At 50.0% G+C, this 24,831-nt stretch overlaps 1 protein-coding gene across 1 annotated transcript; it reads left to right on the top strand.

Moving 5' to 3' along the window:
- Positions 1 to 335: 335 nt before the first annotated feature.
- On the top strand, positions 336 to 23,426 carry SESN2 (sestrin 2). Its single transcript, XM_007979784.2, has 10 exons — positions 336 to 766; positions 9,457 to 9,522; positions 12,250 to 12,447; positions 12,850 to 13,032; positions 13,147 to 13,359; positions 13,879 to 14,029; positions 14,559 to 14,677; positions 15,349 to 15,539; positions 20,671 to 20,815; positions 21,641 to 23,426. Exons 1-10 carry the CDS (start codon positions 677 to 679, stop codon positions 21,725 to 21,727), a joined length of 1,443 nt encoding a protein of 480 aa, XP_007977975.1. The 5' UTR covers positions 336 to 676; the 3' UTR covers positions 21,728 to 23,426.
- The last annotated feature ends 1,405 nt before the right edge of the window (positions 23,427 to 24,831 follow it).

Raw genomic sequence — 24,831 nt, 5'->3', positions numbered from 1 at the left:
ATTTAGGAGATTTCACACTCGCCTGTTTGGCCTAGCCCAGTGAAGTCGCTTTTCATCACGCAACCCTAATGACTCTTCTGGCTGTCACTACTGTCTGGTATTGCCAGCGATCTGACTAAACCGTCTTGCAAAAGTTTGCAACATTCGCCCGAGGCGGACTACAACTCCCACAATTCCGGGCTCTTCCCGCTGCTGATTGGCGGAGCCACCGACTCCAGGGGGCGGAGCTTCCCCCACCTCCCCGAGGGAACAGATCTCTGATTGGCTGGACCGCGGGGCTTTTGTGTCCCCGCCCTCCCCCGGGGACCGCAGCGGGCTGAGCTGCTGGTGTCAGAGCCCGGCGAGCGCTGGCAGTTCCGCGGCGGGGATGCTGAGGAGCGCTGGGTCCGCGAGCAACCTTGGCCCCTGCGGACTTCCGAGGCCGTGAAAACCCCTGCGCTGCGGCCCTTCCCCGGCCCCCGAGGCCGTTCGCCGTTCCCAAAGCCCGACTCGGGGAAGAGTCCAGCACCGCAGCGGCGGTTCTCGGATTCCGGAGCATTCTGGAGCCCCGAGAGACGCCCCGGGGTTCTAGAAGCTCCCCGGCGGCGACCAGTCCCGGCTTCCTTCGGGCGTCCGTCCGAAACCCGCTCGGGTGTACGGGTCGTCGGCGAGCTGCGACCGGGTCCTGGCGCGCACCATGATCGTGGCGGACTCTGAGTGTCGCGCGGAGCTCAAGGACTACCTGCGGTTCGCCCCGGGCGGCGTCGGCGACTCGGGCCCCGGAGAGGTAAGCGGCGCCCGCGCGACGCCCCTCTTCCCCGGAACCCCGAGCCGCGTCTGAGCCGCGGGCTGTCCGGAGCTGAGTCGGTGTGTCCCGGGCTCGGGGAGGGAAAACCGAGCGCGTAACCCGGGACCCCGGTTGCATCAACTGGCAGCCGCGGCCCTCGACACCCCTCCCCCCTCCCTCTCCCTCTCCCTCTCCCCCTCCCCCTCCCCCCTCTTCCCCGGGGCCGCGGATCCTTCCTCGTCTCCCTCGGACTCCTGGCCAATGAGGGAGAAGCCTTCTGGAGGCTCTCCGGGCTTTGGGCTCCTGAACGTCTTCAAGTCCAGGCAAATCCCGGCCGGAGCGGCCCGACCACTCCTCCTCCCCGCCCCCTTCCGCGGAGTCCCTTCCTCTTCGCGGGGGCCGGCGGGCAGAGGACCCTTCCTGGGGTGCGTCCTGGCTCCTGTCCCCCAGTGCGGGGCGTAGGCACCTGGGACTGGCCAGCGAAAGTCGACCTCATCCCCTGTCCCCAGCACTCCTGCTTTGGAGGGAGAGCGCAGGGGCTCTGGGGGCTTGGCTGGCCGCCCGGTACGCGGCGGCGGCAGCCAAAGCTCGGGAGAGAGGGGACAACCCCCTTCGCGGCTTCCGAAGCCAAGCGCGGGTTAGGCTGCGCCCTGCTAAGTAAGTCGTCTGAGGGCCCAGAAGTTTGTTTTCCAGAAATTCCTCCCCCGCCCTCCCTTCGCGCCGTTCCCCCCCGCCCCCCCCCCGCCTTCGCACCCGGGCATAGCCCGCAGGGGCTTTGCAGGGAGGCCGGGAATTAGGCTGGACCTAACCAGACTGACAATTCGCACTCCTCCACCACCAGCAGCAGCGATAATGGACATCTTATCATTGATTATGCACCTACTAGATACCAGGCTCTGAGTTTTTTTCGCCTTTAATCTAAGTCCTCAGGACTAAACCAGCAAAGTACAAGCTACGCTGTAGCCCCATTTTACAGGAAGAGCTTTGAGGCCCACGATGGGCTCAGAAAGAGGCTTTCTTCACCAACCCCAGTGGATAGCTTGTTCTTTGGCCTTATGATTTCGGAGATTGCATGGCACTATGAGCTTCTAGTTGCTTTAGTTTACAGGCCTAGAGTGTGGTGGAGGTTGTATTCTGGACCTGGGATTTGGTGGAGTGCTGTGTGACCCCAGGAAAATCCCTGCTCTTCTCTGAGTAACGTGGTTTCTGGGGAATCCTACCTCCGTCAGTACATGGTTTGTGCCCTGGTTTTTGTTAGCTTGCTTACCCTTCCCTGCCATGATTTAGGAGCGCCATGTGGAGGCATGGCTCTTCTGCAGCTTCTCAGCGGTGTGACTTCTTTAGAAAGATGGAAATAATGTTACTATTGAGAACACCTGGACAGTAGAGAGCAAGCGGGCTGGGTTCGTGTCCCAGCCCTCCTGCTAACTTGCTGTGTGTGGCTTAGCCAGTAATCACTTCTCTGATCTGTAGTTTCTTCCCATGGGGATTTTACAGTGTCTCCAAGGGATTGTAGGGAGAATTAACTCAGAATACAAGCAAAGCCTGAAGCACCATGACTGGAACATAGTAACTGCATGAAACTTGCTTGCTATTATCAGAATGTGGCCATGGCATGCACAGCTTTCTCCAGAGTGTCTCACAAGGGGGTGCCCGGGCCTGTTCCTGAGATCAGACACTGTACACCCCTCTCTGGGACGGGGAGAAAAGGCTTTGAGGGAAGGATCTTTACACAGAAGCCATGTTTCCTCAGTGGAGAAAACTGGTGCTATCTGGGAGGTTTTTCTTTTTCTTTTTCTTTTTCTTTTTTTTTTGAGATGGAATCTTGCTCTGTTGCCCAGGCTGGAGTGCAATGGCATGATCTTAGCTCACTGCAACCTCCATCTCCCAGGTTCAAGCAATTCTCCTGCCTCAGCCTCCCTAGTAGTTGGGATTACAGGCACGTGCCACCATGCCCAGCTAATTTTTGTATTTTTAGTAGAAACAGAGTTTCACCATATTGGCCAGGCTGATCTCGAACTCCTGACCTCAGGTGATCCACCTGCCTTGGCCTCCCAAAGTGCTGAGATTACAGGCATGAGCCACCTCACCTGGCATATCTGGGAGGTTTCTGTGTATTCCTCTCTCTTGAAAAAAGAGGACCTTGGGATGGTTTCTGCTTTGAGTGGCATCCTTAGAAGATAGCAGGGTGCCGATCTTTGAGTCAGGTGTCCGAGGCCCAAGAGACGACCCAGGCGTGCAGCTCCCTTAACTCCCTGTCACTTCACCACACACTCCCTTTCAGGAGCTCATTGCCTTCAGATGTGTGTATCTTCAGAAAGTTCCAAGGACTTCACTCTAGTACTGGTAGTATTAGGCTCCAGAATTCTTGGCCAGATGCAGTGGCTCATGCCTGTAATGCTAACACTTTGGGAGGCTGAGGCAGATGGATTGCTTGAGCCCAGGAGTTCAAAACCAGCCTGGACAACATGGTGAAACCCTGTCTCTACAAAATATACAAAAGTTAGCCAGGCATGGTGGTGTGTGCCAACTACTTGGAAGGCTGAGGTGGGAGGATTGCTTGAGCCTGGGAGGCAGAGGTTGCAGTGAACCGTGATCATGCCACTGCACTCCAGCTTGGGTGACAGAGCAAGACTGTCTCCAAAAAAAAAAAAAAACAGGCTGGGTGCAGTGGCTCACACCTGTAATTTGAGCACTTTGAGAGACTGAGGTAGGTGGATCATGAGGTCAGGAGATCGAGACCATCCTAGCTAACACGGTGAAATCCCGTCTCTACTAAAAATACAAAAAATTAACCCTATGTGGTGGCACACACCTGTAGTCCCAGCTACTCGGGAGGCTGAGGTAGGAGAATTGCTTGAACCTGGGAGGCAGAGGTTGCAGTGAGCTGAGATTGCTCCACTGCACTCCAGCCTGTGTGACAGAGTGAAACTCCGTCTCAAAACAAAACAAACTTTCTCAGACATCATTTCTTCTTCAGGGAAGCCCTTCCTCCCCCACTAGATAAGTCCCCTTGCACACCATCCTCCAGTCCCCCTTCTCCATGTAGAAGCTTTGGTCCCAATGATGTGAAACAGTCCCTTGCTGGAGATACCCTGCAGGTCTCATCCCCAGCGCTGCTCTTTGCACCTAATAAGTGTTCGTGACTAGTTGCCCCTTGTTGGCTTAGCTGACTCTTGTGAACTCTTCCAGCCATGGAGTCAGATCTGAATTGTGCCCATTTGGAAGAGGACCTTTCTGAGCCTCCCTACCGTGTCTCCAAAGAAGAAACTATTTCTCCCTGGGTGGTTGGGAGGAACTGGCACAATCAGATGTGTAAAGCACTTAGCGTGGTGCCCAGCTCATTATGGGCAGACAAGTGTATGGCACCACTCACTCACACCCCCTCCACCCTGCCCACTCCAAGGCTGGAGGTCCAGGGCTGCTTGGGCTATATTTCTGTATCGTCTTCTCAGGTGTAAACCCAGGAAAATATCTGAATTCAGCTGGGGGCAGGCAAAGGAGAAATAGTGTCTGTTCCTTCCCAGCTGGCAGAGTGGGTAACCAGGTGTCTGTAGCTGAGTCGAGGTATAGGCTCTATAAAGGATAATATAGGGTAACCAAGAATAAAGTCTGGGACTTCTCCAAGAAGAGGATATGGGTAGTGGACCGAACCCTTGGAAGCCAGACTGAGCTGGGTTCAACTCTGCAAGGCTGGGACAATTTCCCAAAGCTGTTATTGTGAAGTGGAATGGACCTTAGAAGCCAGACAGCCCTGGGTTCAGATCTCAGATTGGCCACTTGTCAGCTGGTGCCTAACCTTTGAACCCTTAATCTTTCCTTGTGTGCAAAGTAGAGACTCTGCCACCACCCAAAAACAAATGAAAATTAGATGGAACCTGTGCACAAGTACCTGAGCTAATTTAAAAGTTAACATATAGTAAGTGCTTAAATTATGATCCATGCCAGGCATGGTGGCTCATGCCTGTAATCCCAGCACTTTGGGAGGCTGAGGCGGGAAGATCACTTGAGCCCAGGAGTTTGAGACCAGCCTGGGCAACACGGTGAGACTTCATCTCTATTTAAAAAAAAAAAAAAAAAAAAAAAAAAAAAAGGTTGGGCATGGTGGCTCACGCCTGTAATCCCAGCACTTTGGGAGGCCGAGGTGGGCAGATCACGTCTCTACTAAAAATACAAAAATTAGCTGGGCGTGGTAGTGCACCCCTATAATTCTAGCTACCTAGGAGGCTGAGGCAGGAGAATTGCCTGAACTCGGGGGGCGGAGGCTGCAGTGAGCTGAGATCGCGCCAGTGCACTCCAGCCTGGGTGACAGAGTGAGACTCCGTATCAAGAAAAAAGAAAAAAATGGGAACCAGGCACAGATCTGGGGCCATTATCCTCTTTTTACAGTCTGCCCTAAAGTACAGGTAGTGCATGTGAAATTAATGCTTAGCCAGTGGTAACCAGCCTTGTTACGTACCACTATTATTACTGACTCCCCACTCCAGGGAATTGGGGCAGGGCGGGCTGACTTGGAGGGGTCATTTCTTGGCAGCGGTATGCTGCCCTGCCTGCTTCCTCTGTCAGCTTCGGGGAAGCATTCAAGGTATTGGAGCCATGGATTCAAATCTACTTGATCTTGCCTTTAGGGCTTTATATTATCTGTTTCCTCTGGCTGGAATGCTGGTCCCCCTAGTTTTTGGGGTGTTTGTTTTGAGACGGAGTTTCACTCTTGTTGCCCAGGCTGGAGTGCAATGGTGCGATCTCAGCTCACTGCAACCTCTGCCTCCTGGGTTCAAGCAATTCTGCCTCAGCCCCCCGAGTAGCTGGGATTCAGGCATGCACCACCACGCCTGGCTAATTTTTTGTATTTCTAGTAGAGACGGGGTTTCTCCATGTTGGTCAGGCTGGTCTTGAACTCCCGACCTCTGATGATCCACCTGCCTCACCTCTCAAAGTGCTGAGATTACAGGCGTGAGCCACTGCACCCGGCCTGTTTGTTTTTTAAGAGAGGGTGTCTTACTGTGTTGCCCAGGCTGGTCTCAAATTCCTAGCCTCAGGTGATCCTCACCCACCAAGCCTTCCAAAGTACCAGGGTTACAGGTGTGAGCCACGCCCCCTAGGCCCCCTAAATCTTTACAGGCCTTGCTGCCTTCTCATCATTTAAATAACAGCTCAAAGACCACCTCCTCAATGACTTTTCCTGTCTAGTTACACTAAAATATTGCACACTCTCCCTCCCCATCATACAGTTACTGGTTTATTTCACTCACTTTATAGAATCTGTGCTTTGAAATCCTATTTATCAGATTCTGAATTATATGAAGGCCGAGGGCTTTGTCTTTTTATTGCTGCTTGCAATGTAGCCATCAAAAATATTTGTTGAGTGAACAAATTAATTCTGTTTCCACCTAGAAAGCACTTAGCATAGTGCCTTATACTTGAGAAAGTGATCAATAATTGGTGTAAACAATGGTCCTCACCCTAGCTGTTATGCTGAGGCCCCACCCCAGACAACTGAATTAGAATTGTGGGAGGTGGGACCTTGGCATTGTTGTTTTTGTAAAGCTTCTTAAAGGATTCTAATGTACTGCTTGGGTTGAGAAGCCCTTGTTTGATACAGTAAGGAAGTTAATGATACCTAACGTTTATTAAGTGCTAATTGTGATGGAGGTATTGAGGTAAGCTACACAGTGTTATCTCATGAAATCCTCATCACTAGCCAGTGAAAGTAGGTACTATTATCCCCATTATTTGGTAAGGAAACTGAGGCTCATAAAGCTAAGGGATAGCAGGTGGTGGAGCTGTCATTTGAGCTCATACAATTTGTGTCAAGAGCCCCATCTTTTTTTTTTCTTTTTTTTTTTTTTGAGACAGGGTCTTGCCTGTTGCTCAGGCTAGAATGCCGTGGTACGATCATAGCTTGCTGTAACCTCAAACTCCTGGGCTCAGGCAATCCTCCTGCCTCAGCAGCCTCCTGAGTAGCTGGGACTACAGGTTGTGTGCCACCATGCCCAGCTAATGTACTATTTGTAGAGACAGGGGTCTCACTGTGTTGCCCAGGCTGGTCTCGATTTCCTGGCCTCAAGGGATCCTCCTGCCTCAGCTTCCCAAGGTGCTGGGATGAGCTGCTGTGTCAGCCAAGGACCCCTATCTTTTTTTTTTTTTTTTTTTTTTGAGACAGAGTCTCGCTCTGTCACCCAGGCTGGAGTGTAGTGGCCGGATCTCAGCTCACTGCAAGCTCCGCCTCCCGGGTTTACACCATTCTCCTGCCTCAGCCTCCTGAGTAACTGGGACTACAGGCGCCCGCCACCTCGCCCGGCTGGTTTTCTGTAGTTTTTAGTAGAGATGGGGTTTCACCGTGTTAGCCAGGATGGTCTTAATCTCCTGACCTCGTGATCCACCCGTCTCGGCCTCCCAAAGTGCTGGGATTACAGGCTTGAGCCACTGCGCCTAGCCGGTCCCCTATCTTTTAACTGCACTGTATATTGTTGTTGTTATTGCTGAAAATGATGGATCGAGACCCATGTCTTAGAGCTCCTTCTTTTGACAATTCCTGGGTCAGATTTTGGAGTGAGTTGGGATTCCCAAGGCTATTCCTGTCCTTCCCTAGCACCCCTGATGGGCCCTCTCTGCCTCCCCCAGTTCTGCTCCACCCTACCCTGCTGTGGCTTGCTGTTCTGTCCTCAGGTCCCCTGAGGTGGAGGCCCAGTTTGTGGAGTCAGCAATCCTTATCTCCTTTACAGAGCTGTGGGCTTTTTCTTTGGTGAGGGGGGAGGGAAGCTCCAAAGGGGAGTGTTTAGGGATTGTGGTGGTTACTACGCTGAACTTGGACCAGCCTGGCCGGGAAGTTCCCAGAAGTGTGGGCTGAAAGGGGCCTGCACAGTCAGCTCAACTCTCTTTTTGAAGGTAGCTGGGCTACGTTACCTACCAGGATTAAGGCCTAGAGAGTTTAGGCCTTTAACTTTCCCAGAGCCACACAGCAAGTTAGTTGCAGAATTGGTACCTACTCCAGAGACTTTATAGTCTTCTGGAGTCCCAGAGCTCTGCCTGCTCAGTGGGCTTTTGGCCATCTGAGAAGGAAGGTTCAATTTTAGTTTTTAGTTCCCAGATACCTGAGGGCTGGTACTAAGTCTAGATCTTAATGGGGAGGGGAGAACTGCGCGCCTCCTATCCCTGTCCAGTGAGGGCATGGCTCTGATTTGGGTAAACTGTAACCAAGGCCAGTGCTGAGAGCCACTTCCACTCTCGGATTAACAAAATAAATGAATACGTAGAGCATCCTTCCTGAACCCCATCTCTAGGACTAGGAGAAGCAGATGTAGTGAGTACATGATTTTAGTGGTTTCTAAAGAGGCTCCAGCATATACAGGTCAAAATGGTTGCTTCCATCAGCCTTGTACACCCTGCTCGGATTCCCTCCATGCCTTTCTGCTTTCTCTGTCTTCATTCACAGGCTAGTATGAATGGCCTGGCGCTGCTGTCCACTAAATGTGATCTGGTAGCAGGGAAACAAAACAGACAATTTGATGACAGTGTTTTTAGAAGCAAAAACCCGGGGAATTTTGGGGTCATAGGTGAGGGGTTCCTAGATGCCATGGTTTAGCTTTGCAAAAGGAGTGACCGGTAGGACTGGGCCAGTAATTTTATCTGGAAGCCCATGGGAAGGGGAGGTAGGATTTTAAGTCAGCTGATCAGATTTATATTCAGAAAGTTAATGTGGCTACTGGGTAGAGCATGGATAGGAGAGGCCAGGGCTGAGGAGGCCAGGGGACAACTGGTGAGGCTGTGAGTAGTGGTCCAGACAAGAGGGGGTGTTAGTTGATGAGGTGTTGGTGGTGGGAAGACAGATAAGCAACCAGGCATGGTGGCTTTCATCTGTAATCCCAGTGCTTTGGGGGGCCAAGGCAGGAGGATCCATTGAGCCCAGCAGTTTGAGGCTATAGTAAGCTATGACTACATCACTAAAGAAGAAGGGGCCAGTCGCAGTGGCTCATTCCTGTAATCCCAGCACTTTGGGTGGCTGAGGTGGGCAGATCACCTGAGGTCGGGGGTTCGAGACCAGCCTGGCCAACATGGAGAAACCCTGTCTCTACTAAAAATAAAAACTTAGGTGAGCGCGGTGGCGCATGCCTATAATCCCAGCTACTTGGGAGGCTGAGGCAGGAGAATCGCTTGAACCCAGGAGGTAGAGGTTGCAGTGAGCCGAGATCGCGCCATTGCACTCCAGCTTGGTCAACAAGAGCGATACTTCATCTCAAAAAAAAAAAAAAAAAAAAAAGAAAGAAATGAACATGTGAGAGAAATTGAAGCTGCTTCTGAGGCATCTGGGGTACTTGCCTACCTGGCTTCAGGGTGCAAACTGTGGGGTGTTCTTGTATAAGTTCTCTGGGACCACTGAGAAGGTGGCCTCGGAGATGTGCAGCATGGTGGCTATATAGTTCCTTCTCCAGGACCCCCCCATCCCACATGCTGGGATTCCTGGGTCCCAGCCCAGTTCCTGAAGAACTCAGCCTGGAGTGAGCCCTCTTTCTTGCTTACCCTTCCAAACATGCATTTGTCTCCCACCTGGCTCCGCCATCCAAAGGATGCTAGAAAGGTGGGTTTAACAGTTCAGTGGAGCCCCTTGGATAGGAGGAAGAAGCTGGATAGGTAATAATCCTCTTTATTCTCCCTTCTACTGCGGACTAACCTCCATGTGTTCCCCCCAGGAGCAGAGGGAGAGCCGGGCTCGGCGAGGCCCTCGAGGGCCCAGTGCCTTCATCCCCGTGGAGGAGGTAAGCTTGGAAGGGATTAGGGATCTTTTTTCCCTGGGAAGAAAGGACATGGCATATTGGTGGGCAGGCGTCTTTTCCTGTTCCTTAAATTGCAGCTTTTAAACTATTCCTTTCTGATTTCTGATTCATTTAATTCACAAAACGGCTCTGTGAAGCAGGCACTATGAACTTCATTTTACTGGGAAGAAACAGGCTGAAAGAAATCAAGTGCTAATAGCCAGGTAGTAGCCAAACTTTTTTTTTTTGCATGGCCAAACTTTTCGATTCCTAGATCAGTGCCTGTTTCCCATAAGAAGATAGAACTATCTATGTTTATCTTCTCATCCGTGACCATACATATATTACATGTTCTTTTCTGTTTCAAAAGTAATATATGTTTATTATTTTTAAAATTTCCATTGTTTCAGAAAGCTCTAATCTCCTGTATCTTCCTACACCCTGCAGAGATCATCACTGTTAACCATTTGCCACTGTTTACTGTGCTTTGTTCAAGCCAATACTTTCAGTACAGAACCAAGGTCATACTTTACAACTTGTTTTTTTGTTTTGTTTTTCACTTAATACAAGAAAGACATCTTTCATCTACTGAGTCAGTTCATTCATTCATTTACTTAACATATCTATTGAATGATTAATCTGTGTGAGGCACTGTTATGGTTGCTTGGGATACAGCAGTGAACAAGACAAAAATCTTTGCCATTATGGAGCTTATATTCTAATGTGTTGGGATAGTGGAGGTACCTTCAAAACATGCAGAAAAAGGTAAAACTAGTTTCCTCATTTTCTTTGGCCTTCAGTGAACAAGGACAAATTTTTTGTTTTACTGGGCGCGGTGACTCACGCCTGTAATCCTAGCGCTTTGGGGGGCCGAGGCAGGCAGATCACGAGGTCAGGAGATCGAGACCATCCTGGCTAACACAGTGAAACCTCATCTCTGCCAAAAATACAAAAAATTAGCCGGGCGTGGTGGTGGGCACCTGTAATCCCAGCTACTTGGGAGGCTGAGGCAGGAGAATGACGTGAACCCAGGAGGCAGAGCTTGCAGTGAGCCAAGATTGCACCACTGCACTTCAGCCTGGGCAACAGAGTGAGACTCAGTCTCAAAAAAGAAAATTTTGTTTCCTCTCCTCTTTGCTTTCCCTAAATGTGTAGGGTGAGTAGTTAATGAGATAACAAACGTTTAACCTCCCTCTAAACCCCCTGTTCCTCCACTGCTTGGTAAATGTAAGGTGAACAACCACTTGCTGATTATTTATGTCTGTGGCCCATAATTCCAAGCTCAGGTATTGCTCTTGTGTTTTATTTTTTCGTTTATAAATGACCACTCTTTTTTTTTTCTTTTTTTTGAGACGAAGTTTCGTTCTTGTTGCCCAGGCTGGAGTGCAGTGGCGCGATCTCGGCTCACCGCAACCTCTGCCTCCCGGGTTCAAGCAATTCTCCTGCCTCGGCCTTCTGAGCAGCTGGGATTACAGGCATGCGCCACCACGCCCAGCTAATTTTGTATTTTTAGTAGAGATAGGGTTTCTCCATGTTAATCAGGCTGGTCTCGAACTCTGGACCTTGGGCAATCTGCCCATCTCTGCCTCCCAGTGTCCTGGGATTACAGGTGTGAGCCACCGTGCCCGGTCCACTCTTTTATAATAAAGAAAAGAAACAGGCAGCCAGGTGCAGTAGCTCACACCTGTAATCCCAGCACTTTGGGACGCCAAGGTAGAGGGATCACTTGAGCCCAGGAGTTCGAGACCAGCCTGGACAACATAGTGGGACTCTGTCTCTATTTAAAAAAGAAGAACGAAATAGGCTTTGGAGTTCATCTGAATTTGAATCTGATTCTATCATTTGTAAGATCTGTGACTTTGAGCAAGGAACAAAACTTCCTGGTTTCCTCATCTGGCAAAGTGGGGGAAATAATAGTATTCACCTCACAGGCTTATTGGCAAGATCCCATGACATCATGCAGAGAAAACCGTAAGCTCAGAGATGGCATGGAGACAGCACTCAGGAAATGTGAACTATTTTGCACCTGCCCCCATGATTATATGCATTTGCAGTGTTAGAATAGACGCTCCTGCCGGGCGCGGTGGCTCACACCTGTAATCCCAGCACTTTGGGAAGCTAAGGCAGGTGGATCACATGATCAAGAGATCGAGACCATCTTGGCTAACACGGTGAAACCCCGTCACTACTAAAAATACAAAACATTAGCCAGGTGTGGCGATGTGTGCCTGTAGTCCCAGCTGCTAGGGAGGCTGAGGCAGGAGAATGGTGTGAACCTGGGAGGCAGAGCTTGCAGTGAGCCAAGATCGCACCGCTGCACTCCAGCCTGGGTGACAAAGTGAGACTCTATCTCAAAAAAAAAAAAAAGATGCTCCATGAAGGGAGGAGAAACCGTACTTTTACTCTCTGTACCCGAGTTTTCCTACCTAAAAATGGAGAAACAGAACTCCAATTTTGTTGTTGTGAGAGTTAAATAAGTTAAAATATGCAGGCTTGAACAGTACTTGGCACATAGCATCGTATGTGTAAGTACTGGCCATTATTATATAAGGTACCTAATAAGTATTCGTTGAATCACATTAAAATATCTGATTCTCCCCATTGTTTCTTTTTGGACATGGTAGCGGTTTTTAGTTTCTTGCCATTAAAAACCCACTGGAAGAATACGCTGGTCTCTTTGATGAGTGGAGCAGGAGGGAAACCCATGCTGTCCTCCCCTTTGCTTGGCAGGTCCTTCGGGAGGGGACCGAGAGCCTCGAGCAGCACCTGGGGCTGGAGGCACTGATGTCCTCTGGGCGAGTGGACAACCTGGCAGTGGTGATGGGCCTGCACCCTGACTACTTTACCAGCTTCTGGCGCCTGCACTACCTGCTGCTGCACACGGATGGTCCCTTGGCCAGCTCCTGGCGCCACTACATTGCCATCATGGTGAGCCTCTCTGGGCCTGACACTTGGAGAGGTGGCTTTGTGGGGAGGTTCTGTCCTTTGATCTCTTTTCTGGGAGCTTTGTGAACTGATTCCATAGACAAGGAGGGACGGCGGCATAGAGCAGGGAAAGCCCTGGCTTTCTATAACTGTAGAGTTTTTGGTTTTTTCTTGGAAGGAAAATTTTAGGTTTTGAAGAAAGGCATCATTAGTGCTTACAAACTGAAGTGCAAAAAGGAGTCAGGTGGCCTGCAAGTTGGTGGCAGAGCTGGGGTTACTTAGAACTTAGGTTTCCTGCCTCTTGGGCAACAGTGAGCCCTACAACCTCTCCCCTGATGGGGTACCCACCCTGAGCCAGGCACCAAGGGAGGAGGGTGACTCAGGCTCTGTCCACTACCTCCGCAGGCTGCCGCCCGCCATCAGTGTTCTTACCTGGTAGGCTCCCACATGGCCGAGTTTCTGCAGACCGGTGGTGACCCTGAGTGGCTGCTGGGCCTCCACCGGGCGCCTGAGAAGCTGCGCAAGCTCAGCGAGATCAACAAGTTGCTGGCGCATCGGCCATGGCTCATCACCAAGGAGCACATCCAGGTGCAGGGGGCAGAGAGATGGGTGTCTGAGGGAGCACAGAGGCCTGGCTGGTGCCTGGTGGGTAGCCCAGGGCAGGCACTGAGCAGCTCTAACCTCCCCTTCTGTCCACTCCAGGCCTTGCTGAAGACCGGAGAGCACACCTGGTCCCTGGCCGAGCTCATTCAGGCTCTGGTCCTGCTCACCCACTGCCACTCGCTCTCGTCCTTTGTGTTTGGCTGTGGCATCCTCCCCGAGGGGGATGCAGATGGCAGCCCTGCCCCCCAGGCACCTACACCCCCCAGTGAACAGAGCAGTCCCCCGAGCAGGGACCCATTGAACAACTCTGGGGTAAGTCACGGGCCTGGGTCTTGATCGGGGAGGAAGCAGGCATGACCTCTGGTCCTTGGGTAGAAGCTACTGCTTCCCAATCTTTGGTGCCTACACTACCTGCTGCTGTGAGAGACCATAGAAAAGTTACTTGACTTTGAAGCTCAGTTTCCTCATCTGTGAAATGGGGAGATAAGACCCTCTACTCACACTGGGCTGTGAGGCTCAAAGGCTGTTGGTTTTAGCACTTTCAAACTACAAAGTTTACCTTTCACTGAATAATGTGGCCTTGTTTGTTTTAATACAAAAATACAGACACTTTAAAAATTTCCTCTCAGGGAAGTTGTGTCTATTCTGTAGCTTCATAAATGTCACTTTAGGAAGCACAGACCCATGCGCTGTCCAGCACAGTGGCTGGCACAGAGGATGCCCTAGGCCTTTGTGAGCATTAGGAAAGCCTGGCCTATGGGAAGGATGTGTGGAGCTTCCCAGAGGCTGAAGGAGGAGGAGTAGCTGGTCACCACTGGCCCTCTCCTGCAGGGCTTTGAGTCTGCCCGCGAAGTGGAGGCACTGATGGAGCGCATGCGGCAGCTGCAGGAAAGCCTGCTGCGGGACGAGGGGACGTCCCAGGAGGAGATGGAGAGCCGCTTTGAGCTGGAGAAGTCGGAGAGCCTGCTGGTGACCCCCTCAGGTACAGGATCACAGGCATCCAGGCTCCTGGGGCTGCTCCTTCTTAGGCTATCTCTGGTCAGGAGGAGCTGCCTCCTGCATTCTAGAGGCAGCCACTTCTCAGCTTCCTGTCCAAGAGGTTCTGAGCCTGGGCCTTGAGCTCAGACCTGGCTTTGAATCCTGAACTGCTAGCCTTTCTGGCTCTGCGACCACTGACCAGTCACTTCCTATCTCAGGGCTTCAGGATTGCTGTGTGGGGTTAGTGGGGCAGTAGAAGCAAAGATCTTAGTACAGAGCCTGGCCCAGGGGGAACCAATCCATAAATAACTTCCAATGTTATTGTTACCAGGGGCCTCACTTCATGGGTCCATGGGCCTGATCCACCCCCTCCACAAGGCCTGGCTCCAGCTGAAGTCTTGCCCACTCACTATAGCAAGGGGCTTTTTTGGCCCTCTATTCTGCCTTCCCCTCCCCCTTTTGGTGATTAATCAGGAGTGGACACCTGCATGCCCCATGCCCCAGCCTCACTGTGACCTCTTTCTGGTCCTCAGCTGACATCCTGGAGCCCTCTCCACACCCAGACATGCTGTGCTTTGTGGAAGATCCTACTTTTGGATATGAGGACTTCACCCGGAGAGGGGCTCAGGCACCCCCCACCTTCCGGGCCCAGGTGGGGCTCTCTCTACTACTCTTGGCCATTGCTCCACATTTACGAACATGCAGTGGGTGGATAGTGTGAGTGGTTATAGAGTTAGGTACCCAGCTGGGCATAGGAGCTCACACCTGTAATCCCAGCACTTTGGGAAGCCAGGGTGGGAGGATTGCTTGAGCCCAGGAGCTTGAGACTAGCCTGGGCAACATGGTGAAACCCTGTCTCTACAAAGACATTTAAAAAATTAGCTGGAAGGTGGTGCATGCCTGTAGTCCCAGCTACTTGAGTGGCTGAGGTGGGAGGATCACTTGAGCTAGGAGGTCAAGGATGCAGTGAGCTGTGATTGCACTACTGCGCTCCAGCCTGGGTGACAGCAAGACCCTGTCTCAAAAAAAAAAAAAAAAAAAAGAGTTGGGTACGTTATTTCCCTCAAGATTCCACGAGGGCAGTGAGGTCCCTGTGAATCCTTAAGGAACCCATCTATACCCTAAGCTCAGGGGTTGGTGATCGTAAGGAGAAGGTCATCACCAAAGTGTACCTTCCTTGACCTCCGAGGCCCAGAGCAAGCAGCACATTAGATTTATGACACCAGGAAGGAGAACTATGGAGATCCAAGGTCCAGAGGATGGGGGTCTCTCTGGCTGGTCCTGGGCTCCAAAGACTCACCAATCCCTTCCCACCTACCTAAGGATTATACTTGGGAAGACCATGGCTACTCGCTGATCCAGCGGCTCTACCCTGAGGGTGGGCAGCTGCTGGACGAGAAGTTCCAGGCAGCCTATAGCCTCACCTACAATACCATCGCCATGCACAGCGGGGTGGACACCTCCGTGCTCCGCAGGGCCATCTGGAACTACATCCACTGCGTCTTTGGTATCAGGTGAGCCCCTGTCCCTTCACCTGGGGCACGTGTGCACTGCGAGTCTTCATTCCGGGTTCACGGTTGTTTCCGTTTTCTTTTTGTTTTTGTTTTTTTTCTTTTCCTTTCTTCTTGCCTATACTATTTTTCAAATCAAATTATGATTTTGAAAGATGATAGTACTCATTGTTTGAACGTTGTAAATGAAACTCTTTAATTGCACTCCCAGAGATAACTATTGTTTGATATGTATGTACATATATATATACACACACACATATATACACATATACATACATATACACATACACACTATATATATGTATGTAGAGAGAGTTATGTTTGTATTTCCATTCCAAGTAGTAATTCTTCTCTCATAATAAATAAGGATAACATAAATGCTCAGTAGGGGACTTTAAATAATGATACATCTATTCAGTGAAATATGCAGCTATTACAAATTATAATAGGCTGGCAGAGTGGCTCACGCCTGTAATCCCAGCACTTTGGGAGGCCAAGGCGGGCGGATCATGAGATTAGGAGTTCGAGACCAGCCTGACCAACATGGTGAAACCCCGTTCTACTAAAAATACAAAAATTAGCTGGGTGTGGTGGTACGCATTTGTAATCCCAGCTACTCAAGAGGTTGAGGCAGGAGAATCGCTTGAACCCCGGAGGCAGAGGCTAAAGTGAGCCGGGATTGCGCCACTGCACTCCTCCAGCCTGGGTGACAGAGCAAGACTCCGTCTCAAAAAAAAAAAAAAAATTACAATAGAGGCCAGGCGTGGTGGCTCATGCCTGTAATCCCAGCACTTTGGGAGGGCAATGTGAAAGGATTGCTTGAGAAACAGGAGTTCAAGACTAGCCTGGGCAACATAATGTAACCTCCATATCTACAAAAAATTAAAACATTGGCCTGTGTGGTGGCATGCACCTATAGTCTCAGCTACTTGGGAGGCTCAGGTGGGAGGATCTCTTGAGCTCAGGAGGTCAAAGCTTCAATGAGCCATCATTACACCACTGTACTGCAGCCTGGACAACAGAGCAAGACCCAGTCTCAAAAAAAAAAAAAAATAGATGTCTATTTATATTTCCGTGGGAAAATATTCAGACTGTATTGATAGAAAAGAAAGCTAATTACCAACAGAAATCTTCTTTATGTTCTTTTTTATATTAAACAGTTTGTGCATGCATGGAAAATGTATGGAAGGCTACACACTAAAATACTGTTTAGTAGCGATGTCTCTGTATACTATTATATGATGAATTACATTTTCATCTTTTTGCTTGTTAAATCTTTTCTGATTTTTGTAAGTTGATGGGATCAGATTTGACATGTCCTGTAATTTTCTCTGTGAACTACCTTATTAGCACGAATAGATATTTTATTATTATTATTATTATTTTTTAAAGAGACGGGGTCTTGCTCTATTGCCCAGGATGGTCTTGAAGTCCTGGGCTCAAGCAGTTCTCCTGCCTCGGCTTCCCAAAGTGCTGGGATTGCAAGCATGAACCACTGTACTCAGCCTGTTTTATGCTTTTAACCACTGCATGGTATCTGTGAGCATGGATGTATTGTGATCATTCAGTCATTTCCCTACTATTGGATATTTAGGTTGTTTGCAGATTTTCACTATTACAAACACCGTGTGCGCTCACTAATCTTACGCATAAGTCCTTGTAGATAAATCCTAGATGTGAAATTACTTGTCAAGGATATACGTAGAACAATTAATTGTTTATTTAAAATAAAACAGCTGGGAGTGGTGGCTTGAACAATTAATTTTTTATTTAAAATAAAAAAATCTCAGCTGGGAGTGGTGACCTACACCTATAACCCCAGCACTTTGGGAGACTGACGCAAGTGGATCACTGGAGTCCAGGAGTTCGAGACCAACCTGAACTACATGGTAGAACCCCATCTCTACAAAAAATAACAAAAATTGACTAATTTATTATTGACTCCTGTAGTTCCAGCTACTTGGGAAGCTGAGGCAGGAGGATTCCTTGAGCCCGGGAGGCAGAGGTTGCAGTGAGCTGAGATCATGCCACTGTGCTCCAGCCTGGGCAACAGAGCAAGATGCTATCAAAATAAATAGAATTGAAAAACACAGATAACAAAAAAGAAAATAAAGGCTGGGTGCAGTGGCTCACACCTGCAATCCCAGCACTTTGGGAGGCTGAAGCAGGAGGATTACATGAGGCCAGGAGTTTGTGCCTCAGCCTGGGCAACATAATTAAGACCTATCTCTACAAAAAAAAAAAAAATTAGCTGAGTGTGGTGGTACATGCCTATAGTCTCAGGTATTCTAGAGGCTGAGACAGGAGGATCACTTGTGTCCAAGAGCTCAAGGCTATAGTAAGCCAAGATTGCACCACTGCACTCCAGCCTGGGCAACACAGCAAAAAATAAAATAAAAATTATCCATTATACTATCTGCTCTTAAGTTATCAGTTATCTCCTTCCTGTCTTTTTCTTTTCTTTTCTTTTCTTTTTTGAGATGGTGTTTCACTCTTGTTGCCCAGGCTGGAGTGCAATGACGTGATCTTGGCTCACTGCAACCTCTGCCTCCCGGATTCAAGTGATTCTCCCGCCTCAGCCTCCTGAGTAGCTGGGATTACAGGCATGTGCCACCCATGCCCGGCTAATTTTGTATTTTTAGTAGAGATGGGGTTTCTCCATGTTGGCCAGGCTGGTCTCGAACTTCTCACCTCAGGTGATCTGCCCATCTCAGCCTCCCAAAGTGCTGGGGTTACAGGCATGTGCCACCCATGCCCGGCTAATTTTGTATTTTTAGTAGAGATGGGGTTTCTCCATGTTGGCCAGGCTGGTCTCGAACTTCTCACCTCAGGTGATCCGCCCATCTCAGCCTCCCAAAGTACTGGGGTTACAGGCATGAGCCACCCATGCCCAGCTTTTTTTTTTTTTTTTAATTAATTAATTGATTTATTTTTGAGACAGAGTCTCGCTCTATTGCCCAGGCTGGAGTGCAGTGGTGCAGTCTCTGCTCACTGCAACCTCCGCCTCCCAGGTTCAAGCAATTCTCCCTGCCTCAGCCTCCTGAGTAGCTGGGAGGGATTACAGGTGCCTGCCACCATGCCCAGGTAATTTTTTGTATTTTTAGCAGAGATGGGATTTCACCCTGTTAGCCAGGATGGTCTTGATCTCCTGACCTCGTGATCCGCCCACCTTGGCCTCCCAAAGAGCTGGGATTACAGGTGTGAGTCACCGTGTTCGGCTTTTTTTTTTTTTTTTTTTTTAAGACAAGAGTCTTACTCTGTCGCCCAGGCTGGAGTGTAGTGGAGTGATCTCAGCTCACTGCACCCTCCAACTCCTGGGCTCAGGTGATCCTTCTGCTTCATCTCCTTAGTAACTGGAACTACAGGTGGGTGCCACCATGCCCAGCTAATTTTTGCATTTTTGGTAGAGATGGTGTTTCACCATGTTGTCCAGGCTGGTCTCAAACTCCTGACTTCAAGTGATCTGCTTGCCTCAGCCTCCCAGGGTGCTGGGATTATAGGCATGAGCCACCACACCTGGCACCTTTCTTTTTCTATGCACAAGTAACAAAAGCATATATAATTTACAAAAACAAAATAAGTTGCCATTTCTTTCACTACTCATTTCAATTATTTTATTCATTTACTCAAACATGAGCATGTTTTAGTGAACACATGAATTTTTTTTCCTGCCTTTCTCACTTAACAGTTTATACCAAACACCAAAAAATTACCCCCAGTTTTAAAAAAGGTACGTGTTCCTTATAGAAAGTTTGTGTTTCTGTGTATTACTAGCTGTAAATCATATTTCATTGCATGGGTTGAGCTATACTTAATGAACCATCCTCTTACTCTAGTCACTAGTAGGTTTCCAACTCATGGCTGGCCAAGGACAGGCTGCTTAGAATGTGGCTTAGGCTGGTTTCCGCTCAGACCTCAGGTCCAGGCTTTTCCGCTCTCCGACATGGTCCTTGCTCCTATTTCTTTGTCTTCCGAATCTGGGCTCCAGTTTTCAGCCAGTCATTCCTCCATCTACACTGATCTGTTTTGACATTGACTCCCCTTGCTCACTAGACTGGGGATGACTAAGTGGCTTCTAGACTCATCACCAACTTGCTTTTTGGCTTTGAAGAAGTTAGTCATCTTCTCCAGGGCTTAGGTTGCCCATTTGTAGTATGAGTACAAGCTCCTTTTTACCTTTATCCTCTTCCTTCTCCACTGACTTTCCTCCTCTACCTTCCATGGCCTTTACTATAGAGTAGTGGATATGACCCCTGAGCTAGGCAAAGCTGGGTTAAAAACCCATTCCCGGCCAGGCGTGGCGGCTCACGCCTGTAATCCCAGCTACTTGGGAGGCTGGCTGAGGCAGGAGAATTGCTTGAACCCAGGAGACTGAGGTTGCGGTGAACTGAGATCATGCCATTGCACTCCAGCCTGTGCGACATAGTGAGACTCCATCTCAAAAAAAACACCATTCCTTGCTGTATTAACTAGGGCAAGTGACTTCCTTTCTCTGATTCTGTTTCCTCATCTATAACGTGGAGTTGATGAATGTAGTAGATGGCGTACACCATCCAGTCATATACACAATAGTGTAGAGTAGTTTTGAGGATTCCACGTGGCGCATAGTTGGTATTCAATACAGCATGCTCATTCTCTGCATTCCTTGAAGTAGTCCCCTGCCAGTGCGGCCTGTGATACATGATATCAGCTGTTTCTCCTGACTTGACTTTTCTTTCTTTTGTTTTTTTTTTTGAGATGGAGTTTCGCTTTTGTTGCCCAGGCTGGAATACAATGGTGTGATCTCGGCTCACCACAACCTCCGCCTCCTGGGTTCAAGCGATTCTCCTGCCTCAGCCTTCCAGAGTAGCTGGGATTACAGGCATGGGCCACCACACCCGGCTAATTTTGTATTTTTAGTAGAGATGGGGTTTCTCCATGTTGGCCAGGCTGGTCTTGAACTTCTCACCTCAGGTGATCTGCCCGCCTCAGCCTCCCAAAGTGCTGGGATTCCAGGCGTGAGCCACCACACCCGGCCTACCTTCTGACTTTTCTCAACGCTCTCTTCTTCCCTCTATAGGGTGGGATTGGGGGGAGGGAGCTGCCTCTTGGAGGAGAGCATGAGTAATGCTGCTGGGACCTTTCCATCCAGATATGATGACTATGATTATGGGGAGGTGAACCAGCTCCTGGAGCGGAACCTCAAGGTCTATATCAAGACAGTGGCCTGCTACCCAGAGAAGACTACCCGAAGAATGTACAACCTCTTCTGGAGGCACTTCCGCCACTCAGAGAAGGTATGACCTCTACCGGCAGGGCAGGATGGAAGTAGACAAGCCCAGCGAATGGAGAGGGCAAGGGGTTAGGACCCAGTGAGGGTCCCCAGACTGAGTCTGTCCTGCTAGGTGGGACACCTGGGCCCGTTGCTCTGGATTGAAGTCCTATTCCACTGTATGATTTCAGAGTCTGTTTACTCACCTGTAAAATGGGAATATGGGTGCCTGCTTCACATTAGTGGTAACTTGGTGACCTGGGTTCAAATCATAACACTATCTCTTGATAGCAATGTGACTTTCGGCAAGTCACATCATCTCGCTGAGGTTTTTTTTTGTTTTGTTTTGTTTGTTTGAGGTGGAGTCTCCCTCTGTTGCCCAGGCTGGAGTGCAGTGGCACAATCTTGGCTCACTGCAACCTCCGCCTCCTGGGTTGAAGCGATTCTCCTGCCTCAGCCTCCTGAATAGCTGGGACTACAGGTGCGTGCCACCAGCCCCGGCTAATTTTTTGTATTTTTAGTAGAGATGGGGTTTCACTATGTTGGCCAGGCTGGTCTCAAACTCCTGACCTCGAGATCCACCCGCCTCGGCCTCCTAAAGTGCTGGAATTACAGGAATGAGCCACTGCACCCGGGTGTTTTAGCTTTAAGGAATACAGAGCTTAGTCATGATAGGAATGAATGTGCTTGTCCTTGTACTAAACTGCTCAGAGCCTTAGCGGAGGCCAGGGCAGCTCTGTGGGAAAGGAAATGGTGAGGTAAGTGGGTCAGGGATCGAGGCAGTCTGGGAGGGGTGTGGGGGGGGTGAGGAGTGACATCAGTTGCCAACGTGCCCTCCTCTGTGCCCCAGGTCCACGTGAACTTGCTGCTCCTGGAGGCGCGCATGCAAGCCGCTCTGCTGTACGCCCTCCGTGCCATCACCCGCTACATGACCTGACTCCTGAGCAGGGCCTGGGCCCGGACCAGCTCCCCACAAGGACTTCTCTGTCTGGAGACAGCCCCAGACCCTTCTGTGTCCCATGCCCACCATCCCCACGCTGGAGTGGGCTTGTGTGTGATGTGCAGTCCCCAAGCCACACCCTCCCTTTTCCTCATTGGAATGGACAGTTCATTGCACTGACTCTGGGATCTCAGCCCTGTTCCTGGGAGCTGGAAGAGCACTAGGAGATCCCAAGGGACCACACCCTTCCTCCTTTTCCTGCCCCCAGAGGCAGAGGGCACAGGAAAGAAGACGGGCCAAGCTCGGACATACATGCCACATGTGTTGTGGCCTTCCTTAACTGGGAAGTCCCTGGCTGGCCCCCAAGGGAGAGGGGCAAATGCCTCCGGGACTGACACTCCAGGCAGGTTTGCCTTCTCTCCACTATCATTCCCAGATTTCATTACCTCCCACTTGCCACTCACCCATCAATGTGAAAGTCAGGGTCACAGCTGGTCTGTGTGTTTAGTTCCCTAAAAGCCTGTTCTGTTGGGCAGGCTGAGGCTGTTGCCCAAATCCTAGTTCAGTTTTTTGACTTCCTTTGCCCTTTTTTCCTTTTCTCCGTGCTTGATGGTGTGAGGCCTCAGGAGAGAGGCCAAGTACATAAAAAAAAAAAGCAGATTATCTCGAGAGAGTTTGAGCCTTTGCTGGTCACATTGCCTTCTGAAGAGGAGAGTATTAGATTATAAATCCTCTTTACTTTGGTTCTTTATGCTTGAGGTTCCAACCTAGAGCCACAGTCAGCATGTGAGAGGAGGAGGAGAGGGAGAATTCTGTTCTCCCAGAACTGCACCTGCCTTGCAGAGGCCAGCACCTCACTCTCCTGCCTCCAGTGGCTCTGCTGCAGATGTTTGCCAAAAAGTTGAGCCTTTCTAGATGGCTTAGGTGGCACCATGACTCAGTAGGAGGGGCAGGAGGCACCAGGGTTCTTGTTTGGACCCTGCTCCTGGGCCATGGCCAGGTGACCATGGCTACATTGCCAAACCTCTGACTGCCATAGCTGCAGACTGAGAGGGTGAGTCTGAGTCCCCACAATGTCTGAAGCTGACCCTGGGATTCTCAGGCTAACCTGCCAACAGCAAGTGGATTTTCTTGCAAGATCTTGAAGGCCTCCAGAGACCCCACTTCTGTAGCCAGTGTCTCCTGGGTGCCTTCTGAGGACTCCCACCCCCATACCAGTATCTCATCTGTCCCCTCTCCTGGGGCTTAAGTGGATTGCTTGGAGGCAGAAGCAGCCAAGGACTGATCCCAGTCACATTCTGTAGCAAACGACTGTGAATTACAACTTTTCTTGCCCTTCTAGCAATCTGTGCCTCCTCTCTGACCAGTTTGGAGGACAATGAAGAAAGGCAAGGGCTATGCTGCTGCTGTGCAAGGCAGGAGAGGAGCCTGGCCAGCGTGCCACATTTCATACCCGTGCAGGCGCGGAGAAGCAACTGGCACCCCCCTCAGGCCTGAAAGTTCTCCCTGCAAGAAGGTGTGCAGGAGAGAAGAGGCCCCGGCATGGGGCTTTGGGTTCTAGAGGGGATGTGATGACTCTGTAAATGTGCACTGGCTGGGTGGGGAGTGGTATCCAGTGTTCAAGTGCAGAAATCTTTGGCTTTGCTACCAGTTCCATATGATGAGAAATAAACGTTCGCTGAGGTTTTGTTTCATACTCCTTCTTTATGGACTGTTTTTGCAATTTCCTGAAGGTCATGGTTCACCTTGTAGCATAGGCAGAGCTGCGATTGCATCATGGGCCTGACCTGATAGCCCCTGCCCTGCCAAGAACTTGTGCCCAGTGACTGTAGGTTGGGACTGTTGGCACTGAAAGTCTACTTGTCCCTTGGACATCCAGTCCTGTCACCCTTCTGTGGCTGCCCTGGCATTGTGGAGTAATAATGACCATGGTACTTTGCTAAGCCTGGCCATGGGCTGGGTACTTGGAGACCATTCCTCTGAATCTGCAGCAATCCTGCAAGAGAATTGATACAGGTGAAGTGACATTGTTGAGGCCACATAGCTAATCGGTGGGGGAGCCAGAACTGCCCCCTGCTCTGCTTGACCCTGAGGCCTTGACATTTTATCTGCTGTTCTGTCCACCACTGGACTTCCCCTGTGACAGAGGCTGTTTGAATCTGGAAGGACCCCCTCGTGTCCCCAACCCCACCGCATTATGATTGCCTGCTTCTCATCCTTCCCCCTCCAGCACCAAGGAGACAACGCCAGGAACAAAGAGTTAGATGCAGCCCCCAAGCGCTGTCAGTGCCGTTTATGGCTGTGTGACCTTGGCCAAGCTGCTTCTCTGGGCACCAGGAACTAGTTAGCTTATCAGGAAAACCACATCATATAAGAGCTGAGACCACTCCTGCGGGCTTCCTACTTCCTCTAAATACTGCTGTCAGAAAACTAGGTCTCTTCCAGGCAGCCTCCCCTGCTGGACTTTGTGTTCCCCTTTCCCTTGAGATACGTGTTCATTTTTGCAGGATTCCTATACACTTAGCCTTCCTCTAGAGTCATTTGAGAGGGTGTGGGAGAAAGTGAATCACACTTGGAGTACAAAACTTGGATTCTGGTTCTGATTGAGCCACTCACTATATCGCTGGGGAGATTGATTAATTTCACTGTGCCTCAAGTTTCCTCGGCCATAGAAATGGGGATAAAAGTTTTCCATTTCTTTTCCAGTTGGCATGCATTGGGTGTTTGTTTGAGATGGAGTCTTGCTCTGTCACCCAGGCTGGAGTGCAGTGGCACAATCTGGGCTCACTGCAACCTCTCTCTCCTGGGTTCTAGCACTTCTCCCACCTCAGCCTTCCTAGTAGCTGGGATTACAGGTACATACCACCAAGCCCAGCTAATTTTGTTATTTTTAGTAGAGACAGGGTTCACCAAGTTGATGAGGCTGGTCTCGAACTCCTGAACTTAAGTGATCCACCTGCCTCAGCCTCCCAAACTGCTGGGATTACAGGCATGAGCCACTGGGCCCAGGCTACGTGGCATGCATTGAGTGTGACTGTTGCTAAATGTTCTCAAATTTAATCTCCCAATCTTCACAACAACCCTGTGAGGAATGGGTCTGT

This window comes from Chlorocebus sabaeus, chromosome 20, assembly GCF_047675955.1.
Source record: "Chlorocebus sabaeus isolate Y175 chromosome 20, mChlSab1.0.hap1, whole genome shotgun sequence".
Taxonomy (NCBI): domain Eukaryota; kingdom Metazoa; phylum Chordata; class Mammalia; order Primates; family Cercopithecidae; genus Chlorocebus; species Chlorocebus sabaeus.
Note: the sequence above shows the minus strand (reverse complement) of the source record. Positions and strands in the feature narration are given on the sequence as shown.